We start from the raw sequence: 15,767 nt of genomic DNA, 5'->3' as shown, positions 1-15,767 counted from the left end.
CAATAGATACGAACGATCACGACGCCACGTTTTGTTACGAACACTGGGCATTTCAAGAAGAATTTCGTACCTTTCCTCAGCGCTGACTCGTCCAAATCAGGTTGCAATGCTCGCGCTAAAATTTGTCAAACAACGTGAACAAGAGCATATGGGATAACATATGCGACTTTAATTGTTAACACATTCGAGACTGATGACACAACCACATTTAATATCCCTACAATTAGTAGCCAAAGACGCAACATCTGCGTCATTGATTGAGACCTACGTTACTACTCAGTTCTTGGATTGTAACCGAAAAAGTCATTCTATCGATAAAGTCAGTTATAGAATAAGATCTCTAAAACATTGTACAATATAAAAAATGACTATGCTAAAAGCCGTTAACGTATAAAATACTGATGCATACAGTAACATATCGGACACATTTGTCTGCATCATTGCTTAGAGAGAAAAACAAATTAACGAAAAAAGGAAAAAATGTACAATTGTACATACATGTTTTTATTTTTAGATAATATTTACACAGTTTCTGAAATAATAATTTATATACCACGTACAGTAATATATAAATTATTAATATGTATATATATAACGTGTAATAAAATTTATAATTGAATTTCGTTCAAATACTTCAATTTTATTGAAAACATACAACGTTAAAAACTGTATGTGATCTAAATAATTCTTGACAGTTAATCACTAAATGAAAAAATATCGGCTATTGGAGACAATATTTTTAAAATCCGTTGGTCGCGAATGTGTCAACGAAAATTAGCGAGAAATTATTACTGACCCTTGCGTAATTCTCTTTCCGTCATCGGCATATCTTGCGCTACAGAATAATACGAAACATAAATAATTCAATTAACGATAAAGATTTCCTGCGAGGCTATATTTCTATATCTGAAATAAATACGAACGTAGACTGAAATAAACTTGAAACAAAGCTTGCGACTAAAGCCAGAGGCGTACTCTCGGGAATTGTTACAACGGGAAAATGCCATTTGTTAATTCGCCATATTCTACCCACAAGAATAGAAAGTTTCTACCCCATAGAAAGCTTCACAAAGATAAAGCAAATTAATATACGATGGTGTGCGACCAATGAAAATTCGGCGATGAAATTATTTCTGATATCGATAGTATTTCCTGTTACGACGAAATATTAACGACGTGACACGATTTTGCGCAGGAACGATGAATCGGGTTATTGCCCCCGTTTGATTTCAGTTTTGTCACTGATCACAGTGGCGATGATCAATATGATGGTCGATTAATGAAAAACACACGGTATACTTAACATGTTTCAACCTCAATCGCATTTCTTCCACCGATGAGAATTGGACGAGCCGTTTTTTGTTACAAATTGGGTGAACTCGTACGAGACTTTTCTGTCCCTTTTTTGGTACAACGCTGCATGATACTGCGCGATATCATTTCTCTGCCGTTATATAGTATCGTTGCTGTTACTATATTGGAAAAATTAATGTTTCGTCTCAACACCCGAAAAAAACCACTCAGCCTCACTTCAGAAACAAAACGTCAGCCGGCCTAATTTATTAGAAATGTTGGTAAAGCACGCATGGAGTCTTACCTCGAGGCAACGCGTTCGCTCGTTAGCCAGTTCTTCTACTACTTTCCAATTTTTTGTGCAAGGGAAACAATTGACGGTGCTGTTTTAATCATCGGGTATGCTCATTTTATTTGGACACTTTTTTTTTGCAAAGCTCGGACAGATTTAACGGTACTAAACGTACTAAATGAACATTAATATCCAATATAATTGTAGATTAACTCGGGTCGTGCGTAAAACTTTGTGTCGAAGAGATCAAATTTTCAATGGAATAGGACGACAGGGACGATCGCTCGTGTTACGAGATTACGATCATTCACAAGGACCGGATCAAGTAGATACAAATGTCTATCTTTTTAATGAAATCTACAACTGTCGATCTCTCGGCTTTTTCACTCGTGCAAAAACACTTTCAAAAATAAAGATTTCACACGTGATCGATTCTTAAGGCCCCTGTACGCTTTAAAACATATTGCTATACATGCATAGACATTTAGGTTTCATGCTGCAATATATGTATATAGTTCTGTATCGGTGATTCGACTAAAATTATTATATTATGTTATATTATTAACTAACTATCCATTGTATAAGTATAAAATACTATATACATACACATTAATAGTTTGTATTTGCTCTTATCACATTATGTATCATTTCCATATATACTCTTGCTACCCTTTTCCTTCTTTTACTTCTTTTTCTTTCAATTTTTTTTTTTCATAATATGAGATGAATAATTTTTAAAGATCCAAATGGAGAATTTTCTCTTGCAATATTTCTTGTAACTACTCGTTGCGTATAATAATTCTACTTCTCTTACAGCAAATACTCAGTAACAATAAATAATAAAATCACACTGAGTTAATAAAGTCACAAGTTGAAAACTCTAATTGATTCATTAATTCCTAATTCAATAGCCAAGGACTATCGAAAATCTATCTCTCGGGTTTTTTATTTTTCGTAATTAACACATTTCCTAGTTATTGATAATAACTCTAAAATTGAAAAATAATCCGATATTTTGAAGCCTAATTTTGAACATTGATATTACGTTTCTGACTGATTGCGAGAATCACAATAATGTGAAGATAAACTGAAGCTAATGTAGATTCTATGAAACCTAAGTGTCGACACGTATCACAACATGTTTCTACGTGCAATAAGGATCTTTAGAACGAACAACGTGCTATGAACCATCTCTATATAGAAGTCTGGAATCCTTCTCTAATCTGTTTCCAAATGAAAGGGCTGTACTTTCGTAAATTTAGAAATTGAAACGATATTTTAACGCGAACGTAGTCACTCCTCGGCGGGTGTCTCGTTTTCTTTCTCCTCCTCCTCCTTTTTGTTTTTCGTTGGATCTTCGTATAGCTCTGGAACCCGATCCCTCCATCCTTTGCCTGAAACGTTGAAAAAAACCCGAACTGGTTCTTCTCTCTGGCATTTTTACCCGCGTGTACGCGTCCCAGTCATCTGGTTCTGACACTGGAGTTTGCCTTCGTGTGTAAGATCTTGCTTTCGTTTTCAGTTTCCAGTTTCAAGCCGTGTCGTGATCGTCGTGATTGCCGTTTTATTCCGTTAGTGTACGCGCGAATTCGCGAATCGATCACGCGCGCAATTAACGATACGCGTCTATATACTTAGTCGAGTATGAACAAAGAAAGAAAAGAAAAAGTTTGACACAAAAGAGCAAAAAGGGGAAAAAAACGACGTTCTGTCTCACACCTTCGTCGGTACATACATATTTCATTAGACACAATATATAACAGAAAAAAAGTATAGCAACGAACAAAATACAAGGAAAAAAAAATGATAAAGAGGATACTACGTGACGAACGAGGAAAAGTACACTAAAATATAAAGAATAACACAGCACAGCAAAAATTCAGTCAGATAGGGCGGATCAATGGCAATCCATTCAAAAAAGAGAAGAAAAAGTAGAAAACCGAGCGGGGAAGAAAAAACTAAAAAAAAAAGGTGCACACAGCGGCGTCATATGGCCGCTTTTATTTTCCAAAATTTCCTTCGTGATATATATTTTGATGACAGCGATGCGAGGAATGCCAATGTTGAGTAACATCGAACATTCTAATTTCTAATTTCGTTCCATCGACATCGTATAGTATCGCGAGATACTCACGTTGATCAATCCTATAGATTGAAATGCAAAGAAAAATGACAATTACAAATTTGTTAAAATTTACCTTTAAATCCACAACTATCTATATTATATAAATCCTATTTTTTGCTGAATATTAATTATATGTCTAATTAATGAAATTCAAAACAAGATGGAGTTGATAAGTTTGGCTTCTGAGGAGCTCAATTAATAGTATATATTTTGGGGGAATTATTCGTGTTATTCATACATCAAACCTTCCTCGCTATTCCTATTATTCCTTCATATTTCGTGTTCGAATACAGTAAAAAATCATTCGTTCGTACCGTCACATGTACAATATCGTACATAAATAGTTGAACACCTAGTGCGATTCTATCGAATGATTGATATTGATAAAAGTTAATAAAATGTTCTTCCACTATATTTTCTAATTGACATCAAGGTCAACTGCTCTGAAGGATATATCTGTATCACTGAAGTTCCATATTCATTTCTAATAAATAGCTAACGCTTCATCAACAATTTATATAAATTTTGTCGAAACTGACTGAAGACACATGTTTCAATTCAAATATTTCAATATCAATTAAGATGTCTGCAAAATTTATCTACAGTCGCCTTCAATTATTGTTGTTTTATTTATACTGATTGGTATTAGTAGCTGTTCCATTAATCGTATGTTATCAAATTAAAAGCACTCGTTTGAATTGTATTTTTATATATCTGCAATAATCCAGAGCTATCTCAAGTATTTATGTACGATAATGTCTCAATCGGCAAAGGAAAAATGATGTATTTTCGAGTCGTCTGTGTCTCATTGTCAGTTATCGTGTTCGTAGTTGACGTTTTATTGTACATGTAACAGTCGCGTCGATATAACCACCGAGTAAATTACTCACAGGCGTTAGCCGCCGCTTCGCGATTCTTGCTGTAGTAACTCAGAAAATTGACATCGTTTTTGATGTCCGAGGGACGTAAATCGGCAACTTTGAAGTAGGGTTTCCTGACCGACTGCGGCTTGCCGGCAACATACTTAACGCAAGCCAGATTGCCGAAGTTACCTCGATCGGGCACTTCGTACCAGGAAATCGGCTCTATCGATGTGTCTTTCTTTGCGTTCTGCTTCCCGGAGATCAATCGACGAACGTAATCCCCGCTGCGCATACGTTCTGGCACTATCTCTTCCGCGAAGTCGCTAAAAATTAAACGATTCTTATTATCATGCCGTCAGACGATGCATTTTCGCGTGTCGATCGATACGTAATTCGATCGCGTAACCCTTTGAGTGCTCGCTAAAATCGCCAATAATTTAAGAGTTTAACATCGGACGTGGAACATACAACAAATTAAGAATATATTCTTTAAACAAATTAAACTTTTTTCAATCTCCAATACGAACAAAACACTCAAAGGATTAAAAAATATTTAGTATCGTCCTTTATTGTTTTCGTTCTCGTTCTAACCATATAACAAATAATCGTTATATGCGTGAAGGTGGGATTCCCTGTAAGCGTCAAACGGACGTCAGACATATTTATACCAATACAACGAAGAAATCATTATCTTCTACTTCCTTTACACGTAATTTTCAATAATTGTATTTGTTGTATAGATAGAAAATCTCGTGACGTTTACGCCTGATGCTTACAGGAAATTCCACCTTTTAAATACCTTGCTACGGCTCGTGGAATGAAGACGTGAACTCGTCGAAGTAGGGAATCCACTCTCGCACGTATTTCCCTCGCCTCGTCGTCGAAGTACTGCGAAGAGAGACACGTAAAATATAACGTCGAAACGGAGGGCCGTCTCTCATACGAGAACGGTATAATTCATTTATCTACTACAATCTGTTCATCGTTTTGATTAATCCAGCTAGCTGATTAAACTCTGAAATGAAGAGACGCGACAAAGAATGCGACACGAGACTGTGAGTTACACGTGTTACAAGCATAGCGTAGTTCTTCAAACACAAAGGAATTCGCACAGTGTTCGAAGAATTAACGATGCTCCCAGAGTCAAGTGCGACAACTCTTGATCGTGAACGTGAAAGATCTCCCGAGATACGTATCCACAAAAAAGACGACGCGATTCCGCCAGACGAGGATGCCTGATGTTGCGTGTCGAAGACGAGAAATGATCGATGATGATGGCAACGTGTCGATGACATGGATGATGACACTCATGCTTTTAATGGCCACAAATGATGAGTTGCTCTGTGTGTTCCGTTGAACAGATATCACGATGAGATACGTGGCAAACTTACGATGTGATCCTTGGATTGTAGATACTTTTCCGTGTAGGATTCGGTCGACGGTCTCGTCAGGTTGCGTATCCTGTTGATCTCAGCTGCAAGGACGCTGGGACGTACGCGCGCATGAACTCTTATCGGTATCAGCGATGGTACACTGCCGCCATGGTACACGGTATGGTACGGCAAGTGGATTACAGTCACGAGCCGTTTATGAGCCACGTATGGCATGCGAGGAATGCTTCTCAACTAGAGGCACGAACTCTGCTTTACTAATTTGTCGGCTAATTGTTACGTTCCCAGCGGCATCAGCGATAATTAGCTTCTGTGACAAGCGCACTCTCCTCAGGCTCGTGCAAGCGTTTTTTTCAACCGTACCGCCTTCTTCTTTCTCTCTCCCTCTCTTCCCTGCACTTCTTTCTCCTCTATTCTTTTTATCATTCATTCCCATTCGTTCTAACTCGTTCGAGCGATTAGCAGCGGCACGCTAGGCAATCGATTAGACACAGTCATCGTGATCTCGGACGTGCAGCAACGACGTCTAGAGGCAGCAAAGCGTTTACCTTGCGCATGACTGCACTAACAAGGGAAGTTCGGCAACTGGAAGGCTCAAGAACATTTGAAACTTTGCGCAAGTCGTAGTCCACGTAACGACGTAACAATTTAAACAGTAGTGAAAATGCCACCCTTCATATATGTATTTCGTATATCCCATTTTTCATGCATATTCGAAAAATAGATATTCACATAAGGGTGGTTTTGCATTACGTTGTAAACGGGAAAATACATCTTCCGCCTTCCAGCGATTACAAACTCTTTTTTGAAAATTTTTCACCACATAATATAGACTTCTTTTTTACATCTTATATTACATCATTTTCCAGCAGGAACAAAAATTGTTATTAATTACGTTTATTCAAACTTCCAATTTTTTTTTTTAATTTTCCAGTTGCCAATATTCGCTTGTGATGAGAATCGAGTAACGTGATACATATATTTCTATAGATCTCCTCCATGATTACGAAGATGAGTAGCGGTAGATGAGTTTGATCAGTCGAAGAGGACCATTCGGTCAAATTTTAACAATCGACGTATGATTCAAAAATGCGGATGGAATAAGCAGAAAAGCGTCGTACTGATGTGCACATATAGCAATAAGAAGAAATCCGGGTGATTTGAAGCGATCGAGAAAATGAAGAGCATTCTTTCTCGTTGGGAAAATTATAGCCAGGTGAACTGTTAAGTTACACGATCGCACTTGTCGCATTGCGCATTCGCATTTCACACCGTGCCGTGTGTGAACATCTCGCAAACGAGCTTAGTAGTCTTGTCCGATAAGCGTGAACACCATGCTACTTACCTGAAGAATCGTGGAGATCGGTAAGACTATCGGCCGGTCCTGCGGTTCCCGTTTCGGTTGTATTTACAGAGACGTTTGTACGTTTTGTATGTTTCGTTTAATTGGTTTTTTCGACGATATTGGGCGTAATCCAGCAGCGGCGAGGGACGGAGGAGTCACGTAGGAAGCAGAATAAATAGAAAGAAGAACAACACCCAGTTAGTAATGTTCGCCAGTATAGTATCCTTTTCGGCACTCTTTCTTTTTTTTTATCTTTCTCTTTATTTATTCCATTATTTCCTTGTTTACACACGTGCGTGTTGTCAAATGGTAATCATCGGCGTCGAATCGATACTCTCGATAAAAAACGATACGTAAGAAGAAAGCAAGGAAAAGTGTACCTTTTAGCACGAGAGAACGTGAAGTTACAATTTCCGATCATTTCGCGAACAAGTAATTTGGCCGATTGTCGCGTTGTGTGTCTATTGAGGTGGGTTTAGATGTTAGTCACGGTTAGGTACGGTTTGGTACACAAACGTGAACATTATACTCGCATTATGTTCGAATACATATATTGTAGTTCATACACTGACTCCGTAATTTCATTCAACTGCAAAGATATGAAACTCGCTTTCATTAATTCACACTAACCATTGCACACGCTAGAAAAAACGGAACTGTGCTTGCACGGATACAAAACTGTTGACGCACTGTTGCGAAAGCAAAAGAAAAAAAAAACACTCCCACACGTACAATTACAAGACAAATTCTACACGTCGGATGAAAGTTAATAGAGTATAAAGATTACTGCTAGACAAGTGAAACCAAATTTTGACGAAAATTCTGTCGAATTTTTGTTACTCGATTCGAGAAAACAATTTACAAAACCAAAAGTTTTCAACATATTCAGTTTAACCATTGATTTAACGATTAGCATGACTAGATTTTAGGACATCTAAATGCAACTACAAAGTTTTCTCAATAATATGTGAGTAACGTGTTACAAATATCGTAAGTAAAGAAAAACCCTGAACCCCATCTTCCTATCGAATCACTCAGTTCGAATCGTGTTAGTTTCGAGTAGATTCGTGTAGATAATCAAAAACATAGGAAGACGGTTCTTTCGTTTCACCAGAATCAATCTATATGTCAAAATGTAACTCAAAACTGAACTTTAATCCCTCACTGATATCATTGGACATTCGAAGCCGTAAGACATTATGTCACTTGATTTTGGAATTTTCAATTTGATTTGATTTGATTTTAATTTATTTCAATTTCTGTCAGAGAGAATAAAATGAAATACATCTGGATCTCTTTTAAATGGTGGAAGCGTTTCAAACGCAAAGAAGATCAGTGTTGAAAATAATATTTTTTTATAAGAACTCGCGAAAGTGTTCGTAGATTTGTCGATATCTTTTATAAAAATATATACGAAATATACTGTCGTGACAGCGAACTGTTATGATTAAAATTTTTAACAATTCTGAAAATGTACACAGAAGTTACGAAATATTTAATATTTCGCAAAAGTCACTTGAACAGTCACAGCTCGTTATATCTGTAAACCTCAATATTCAAGCATCTTTGACACTTGTAATATGCTTAAGATGGCTACACAATAAATATTTTATATCTCCTATATACATTTTCAGATTCAGTCTCAATTTTTAACAATATAATCAAAAAAATAGTCGTCGCCAATTTGTGAGCCAATTTTATTCTAACTTGTACAAGATTTAGTTTTCCATTGCGTCGCTATGAGAAAAGAGCCAGTTGTATCATTTTCTTATTATTTTTACAATGTGATACGAATTGCTGTAGTAATCTTCTGTGGCCTCATGATACCGCTTGAGGATTAAGTTCGTTCTCTAATTAGAATTGGTGAAACGAAACTATCCGATGGCCGTTCGGTCGGGATTTTAGACGCGATAGGAGAAATGGCGGTAAGTGGTACCGCCAGGTAAACGACCGGAAGTGTGGGACTCGTAAGAGGAACGATAGCCTCCGGGACCGCCGCCGGTCGATGTCCTATACGACCTCTCGGTCGAATACGATCCGTACGGTCCGCTCTCCCTCTTGACGACGCTCTCTTCAGTGTGGCTAGTCCTCTGCGGACGGCGGCTGTACGGATCTGTAGCGGAGGAGGAACTCGACGAGCTGGTGTTGGTGTAGGCATAGCTGTATTGCTCTTGAGCAGCCCTCACCCCGACTTCCGGATAGTCACGGACCACATAATGCCGAGGCGTCTACAGATTCGGGTTACATAAGGTCAACAACGTGGAGAACAGGCATTTCCGGAGAACAGAACTTTATTTCTTCGTCGGAACTCTTTCGAGAGGTGCGTGGAAAAAAATATATATACTCTTCTCTCTGCGCGCTTATTTGTTTGAAACGTATGACACAATCGTGACGAGGCAATAAAAATTGAATCAAGCGATCTTTCACGATCTTTTCTTAGAGCGATCATTGGACTTTCGAATTTCAAACATTGCACAACTTCGCGAGAAAATGAATCTGTCTTTAAATATTTATTTTGTTTCGATTGGTTGATGAATCGGCCGAACCTCGAATCGAACTTTTATATATTCGTTCTGACATTTCATTTTATGTGACTGTGTTGATCGGCTCTGTTCTCCGTTTCGGAATAACATGTACTGAGGATAAGGATATGTCGTGTGTCACGGAACAATAGCAACGAGATAACAAAAAATACAACCGATTCGTCTCGTCTCTTAACGTTTTCGTTGAACTACCGATTAAGACATCTTTTTCGAGACACGATTAATGATCGTTGCCAATGTTACTCTTTTTTAGAATTCAGACGAAGCGATGGACGTACTTTTTGGAGAATATTAAATTTGAGGGATGTTAAGTTTGGGTTAGCGTGAATCTATAAGATAATCGCGCGTGTTACGATGCGGAAGAAGATAGTAAAAGGATCGCTATAAGATGTCCCGCGATAATATATCAATCTATCTGTAGACACACAACGTGCGGGCCAATTATAAACGTAGAGCGGTACACGTATGCATTAATAATGTCTCCTTGCCGAGATATTCAGGACACTCTAGAGTGCAACGTTGAGCAACTGAATTAGCCTTTGCCAAGAAACACATGGATAACGTAACGTAATAGTGTGAACGTTATGTTCGTGTTCCTCGCTCATATGTATGCACAAGTGCATCTCGGTGTCTCATTTCGAAGTTAGTGTTCAAGCTATAAAAATTGTGCTTTCGTATGCAGTCTCTTTTCACTTTACTCAACCACATTAATCATTCAGTTTAATTCAAAATTTTTTATTCCCTCTCCCATCTACATAAATTACTGATATGTTCGTGATACAAGCGTCGATAATACTGTTAAGCTAAGAATACTTGAGAGATATTTTCTTTTTCATAAACGGTTCGGGCGTGATTATTATAGAACAGGATATCGTTCAACTCAAATTCCCCAATCCGTTTAAATAAACGTATCTTGGGAATGAATCCAGTAAACATGCTTTTCGGAACCAAAGCACTTTATTTGTTGATGTGCGTACAAAGGAAACGGAAAGTAAACGAATGATATACGTATAAAGCAACTATTAAAGAAGAAAATAAGATGTGCGTCTATATGTATCTGTATTCGTGTTTGTTAAAAAAAAAAAAAAAAATAACAAAAATATTAAGTTTATCATAAGATGAATGAAATGAATACTGAGTACTACAGTTATTATTATAAAATTCGAATTTTTCTTGAGAATGTCACTCTGAGGGAATGCCGAGATAAAATACCTTGATAAATCGGTAAATATAATATGTAATACGTATTTTTATTTGAAGGGTAAAAAGGTTTCTAAACCAACGAAAATCAATTGTCTTACTATTCACCACTGAATTAATTGTAGTAATAAAATTTAGTACAACGCTGACAAACATATGTCTACACATAATCCTTATACGTTATTCACGAACGAATTTGCAATAGAAGAGAAAAATTCGAGTCACCAAACGAAAAGTAGAGAAATTGACAAAATAGTATATGCATTCTTTTTAAAGATGTCTTTTAAAATTTAGACTCAAATAAACTTTATAGGATGTATTTTCACAGGCGTAGCTTTTATCTAACGTCATACTAAAAACACATGTCGCAAATCCCTGAAATAATCACATTGGTCTCCAAAATAAATAATTTGTTCATCTACGATCAAAAAAAATTTTTCTCATTTAATAACATCAAGCTTGATTAAGGAAATTTATTTTAAGTATCAAAGTTCTGTAATCACTTTGTTCTGTAAACGGCTCAATTTGTATTTTGCTTCCCATTAAAGTAAAAAAACCATCTGTAGATTGTATGCAGACATATTTCTACGCGCAATTGTCCGACAAGCTCTATTACTACAATTATCTGATCAGGCTTAAGTTGATATTGAAAATATTCAAACATATGTCAGTCATGTCAAGTTCGTAAATTATCTTTTTATGATATTATTGTTCTCAATCGATTGTTTCAGGAGCCGTTGTTAAAATCGGTACCAAGAAGGCGTTTGCAGTGCCATCAATATTTTGGCGTGACCACTATGAGTAGGAGACATAACGTGTCTTTTGGTAGTCGCTGGTCTGGAAAGCACTCCTTTTTCGAAAACGTGACCCTTGGTCGCCAATTCAGTAGCAGCATCCAGGTTAACCTTCGACACTGCGCCTCCATCCACTAGCTGTCGAGCATGGTCCTCTTTCGCGGGATTTTTGCCACGCACAACACCCTCCTTGTCCTTCAAGGTAACATACTGATAAAATTCCTTCTTCGGATCTTGTTTCTTGCGTCCCCAAACGGTGAACGGATCCGGTACCAAGGATGGTCGTGGAACAAACGGCACTTTTTCCCACGGGAAGTAGTCCTGCTTCTGCAAATGTCATCAGGTTCGCGATCTTTTCCTCTTTCCTATCCGAGATCGTTCTTTTTTTCCCGCTTTCGTCGTCGAGCATCGATCAAAAACTTCGCTCCATTCGATATCTTCACTTCCACACCATTCTTCCGTATTGCGGTCGATCGATAGCTATGCTATGTGTATCGATCGCTGATACGTTACACTAGTACAAGAGCATGATTTTTTTTTCTTTTTTTTGGCTGTTTAAAGATTTGTGCATCTGTCATCACAAATTACGATGATGAGTATACAAAGAAAGTGCGAAACATTATCTTCTTTCTCTTCGTCGCAATGATGCTTGACGCGAGTTTATTTTCTGCCACAATACGCGTTTTATATCTTCGCGCGAAAATAGATCAAAAGCAGTGGGAATGGTATACAAGGAACGCAACACCCGCGCCCTCGTGTTCGCCTCCGCACATTCCGAATCGCTGATCGAGATTTTTACGACACAACCTCTTTTTGTATCATCTCTACAAATACATTGGTGATGCATGGATTTTCTCCTTGACATTCTTGTGCAATCGTTTGTTTCGCGAGTTTCCGTAGGAATTATTTCTCCTCGTTTTTCCTTTTTCAATTTATTAGAAAAGCGTCGCAAGAGACACGCGCATCTAATTGTTTCTTTTCTTACGAGAATATATATATTAATACATTATTGAGGATCGATTATGACACAAAAACAGTGGATTTTCTCTTTCTCCTTCTACTTTATTAGGCTGGAATGACATTCGATATTAACGTAAGCAACAGTACCGATTCCGAAATGTTTCGGACAATATTCACGAAACAGTGAGAAAGAACGAACTGTCGTGAATAGCAGAGATTGCAGGGTAAATATGGTCAGCAGCAGAAATCACGTATGAATTTCCGTGACGAATTTTATGTTTCGTGGTGGGAGCGAACGTGGCTGGTACGTGGTGAGTCTAAATTAGGGCAGAGTAACGCAACACCGATGCTCACAGATCCCCTCTACTGAAACGAAGAAAGACGAAAAGTATCCTCAATAACATCTTCAACCACCGAAACATGTTTCTTCAGTCGGCTGTGTCGTTTTACCAACCTCTTTGTCATTGAAATCGTTCGAGATGCTCGAGTTAAAGGCCTCGGTGAAGATCTCTCGAACATAGTTAGAATTACCGAGGAGCGAAGTTATTTAGGTCAGCTTTTAACGGTACCATTGATGCATGATCAACAATGGATCGGTCCAATGATCCAAACTGTCGAAGTAGACACTCAATCGCTACACGCTGTCGCGGAAAATTTCACTAATTTTCCTCGACAAGTGATTTCTCTCGTTTAACATCGGGTTCTCTCACTTATTCAGTCAAGGTTGCAATTTATTCAACGATATTTTCAAGTATACTCAAGTATAGATTGGTTTCTGCTATATAGGAGACACGCCGGTCCAAATACGTTTTCCTGTTCACGGATCCAAAATTTGCCGGGTCGTACGGCATCTAAGTTTAACGCGACGGAGTCCCGGAAAATGGCTGCGCCGCTATGAATAGGCTTTTCTCTAATTTCCCTGCTCGCAAATCGCTTATATCAATTTCCAATTTTTCATTTCGAGATAGAAATAACTGGTAAAATTTGGTAATTATCAGCCTCGATCTAAACGCCTCTCTAATTCCCCCTGCTCAGAAATAGCTCGTATCAATTTTTCACTTCAAGACAAAAATAGCTCTCGTAGTAATTATCAATTTCAAGCTAGGCTTCTCTCTCATTTCTCTGCTCGCTAAATATACTTATATAAACTTTCAGTTTTTCACTTCAAAACAAAACTAACCATTGTAATCTATCAATCTCCATCTAAGTATCTATCAATGATAACTATAATATATAATTAAGACTGATTGTTTATTATTTGTCTCTGTCGTATTTCGGATTAGTAGCTATCTGATAGTAAAAGTTGTGACTATTAACCTGTGATTATTCGTTTCTTCGATAAATAAGTTTCAAATCAAAAGATACATGTTTCTCATCTAGATTTACAAGACAACATTGACAAGAATTGACACAAACAGGCACATGAAACAATAAATAAATACATAGAACCGATAAAACCCTGGTTACTTTAGGGTGTAACATATAACATACAAAACAGACTGAAACAAACTGAGCACAACGTGGGTGCTCCTTGAAAACAAATCATTCAAGAAGTACCTTTTTCCTTTCTTCGTCAGTAAAAATCGGGTAACTCGTGCCAGAGCTTATACGCTGCATGGTACAAATGAATTCCGTAAACTGGAAGTTATTGCCGTGCAGTTACACGTTTAACTCTCTCCAACTGATATTACTCGATGCGCACTTGATTCGTATTGTCAAGTTTGCACGTTAATTGGATGTATACAGGTTGTACCAACAGATAAGATCGCTGACAGATCGTGTAATTGATTCGTTTTACGCGATTATTTGTTCGACTTGTGTGGAGACACCGAGTGCATGTTTCGAGGTTCGAAAGATTGCTTAAACGGCAACAACAATGACAACAATGGTAGCAACAATGGTAGTAACAGTGATCGGAATACAGTGTGGAAGTAGAGACTTCGAAATGCATCGAATTCGATCCGGCGACAGCGATAACGATTTGCTTAGCGCGATTATCGTACCTGTCGTTGATCGATTTCGTTAACGAACGAGGTAATCAAGGAGTGTCGTTGTTTCGATCGTCGGGGAGCCGACGTTTCGCTACTTAATACTCAGTTTATTTTATTGTTGATATTATTTTCAAATCGTAAATGAGATAAAACGCAATTTGATAAAGTACAAATTAACCGTATAATTGAGATAAAATACCACGCTAGATAATGGCGGATAGAAAAAGAAAGTTTAAAATTATATTTTCCATATTCACACGTGTATAAATAAAATTTCTATCGAACATTTTCTTTTGTATGAAACATTCGCTTATTTTAGAACGTACAGTTATATTATACGTTCGTTTCCTTCATCAATTTTCTTCTAAACTTTCTTTTTCGGCCATCACTTTTCAAGACAGAAATTTACCAGGAAAGCGAAACGTCGACTCCGGATCGTGCAAAGTCCGAACAAGGGTGGCTCGGTTAAAAAAAAAGTGTTTCCGTGTTACACTCGACGCTCTTATTCGACGTTAGTGCCATCCAGCAAAACATTATTAAGACATACTTCATCCCGCTCTTTCAGCAATCCCATATACATATACTGACCGTGACGCTGTAGGACGAAACGAGAGGCCGTGAGTAGGGTCGTCGAGTTGTGTAGAAGTCGCTCTCGTAAACCATTTTTGTTCCCTCTTTCAGTTCGTTTTTCTGTTCCTTTTCGGTTAAAAATTCGGCTCGTTCGTCGTCGGTGCTACGTATGCCTCTCGTTGGAACTCTCGTTTAACAAACGAATTTGCCGCAACGTAATCGGCTGGCTGTCTTATCGTGAACGTGCTGTTAACGTGCGCACCAGAGTGTAAGGATCCGCTGCTGCGGCCACGATGAAGGTTCGTACGATTCTACTCGTTGGACGAGACTTCTCTTCGGCTTCTGCTACCATCGGTTCCACCCCACTTTGCTCCGTCTTTTTCATCCGTTCAGTATAGAG

At 37.9% G+C, this 15,767-nt stretch overlaps 2 protein-coding genes and 2 long non-coding RNA genes across 12 annotated transcripts in view; 2 read left to right on the top strand and 2 right to left on the bottom strand.

Moving 5' to 3' along the window:
- The window catches only part of LOC122529050 (transmembrane protein 192), a 22,736-nt gene extending 19,399 nt beyond the window's left edge, over nt 1-3,337 (top strand). For both annotated transcript variants that reach the window (XR_006306729.1, XR_006306730.1), the window contains one exon: nt 3,108-3,337. The gene's annotated coding sequence lies outside the window, so the exon portion shown is untranslated. The remainder of the gene's footprint in view (nt 1-3,107) is intronic.
- LOC122529040 (proteoglycan 4-like) overlaps nt 1-15,767 on the bottom strand; it is a 19,627-nt gene extending 3,860 nt beyond the window's left edge. For 2 of the 8 annotated variants that reach the window (XM_043654775.1, XM_043654776.1), the window contains exons 1-7: nt 15,386-15,765; nt 7,310-7,348; nt 5,965-6,198; nt 5,373-5,461; nt 4,601-4,896; nt 797-835; nt 71-115 (exon numbers count right to left, since the gene is read on the bottom strand). In XM_043654775.1, coding sequence (XP_043510710.1) covers nt 71-115; nt 797-835; nt 4,601-4,896; nt 5,373-5,461; nt 5,965-6,198; nt 7,310-7,348; nt 15,386-15,460 — 817 coding nt within the window. In that variant the 5' untranslated portion in view covers nt 15,461-15,765. Of the gene's footprint in view, nt 1-70; nt 116-796; nt 836-4,600; nt 4,897-5,372; nt 5,462-5,964; nt 6,199-7,309; nt 7,349-15,385 lie in introns of all 8 variants that reach the window. The other 6 variants (XM_043654780.1, XM_043654781.1, XM_043654777.1 and 3 more) reach the window with 6 other exon arrangements.
- Nucleotides 9,401-11,268, top strand: LOC122529065. Its single transcript, XR_006306735.1, has 2 exons — nt 9,401-9,629; nt 10,106-11,268. It is a non-coding gene; the product is annotated as an uncharacterized LOC122529065 (long non-coding RNA).
- On the bottom strand, nt 12,483-14,507 carry LOC122529061. Its single transcript, XR_006306731.1, has 2 exons — nt 13,261-14,507; nt 12,483-13,172 (listed from the first exon to the last, which is right to left on the bottom strand). It is a non-coding gene; the product is annotated as an uncharacterized LOC122529061 (long non-coding RNA).

This window comes from Frieseomelitta varia, unplaced genomic scaffold (assembly GCF_011392965.1).
Source record: "Frieseomelitta varia isolate USP_RPSP 00005682 unplaced genomic scaffold, Fvar_1.2 scaffold_277, whole genome shotgun sequence".
In the NCBI taxonomy this organism is placed as follows: Eukaryota; Metazoa; Arthropoda; class Insecta; order Hymenoptera; family Apidae; genus Frieseomelitta; species Frieseomelitta varia.
The sequence above is the reverse complement of the archived record's forward strand: the minus strand, read 5'-3'. Positions and strand labels throughout refer to the sequence as shown.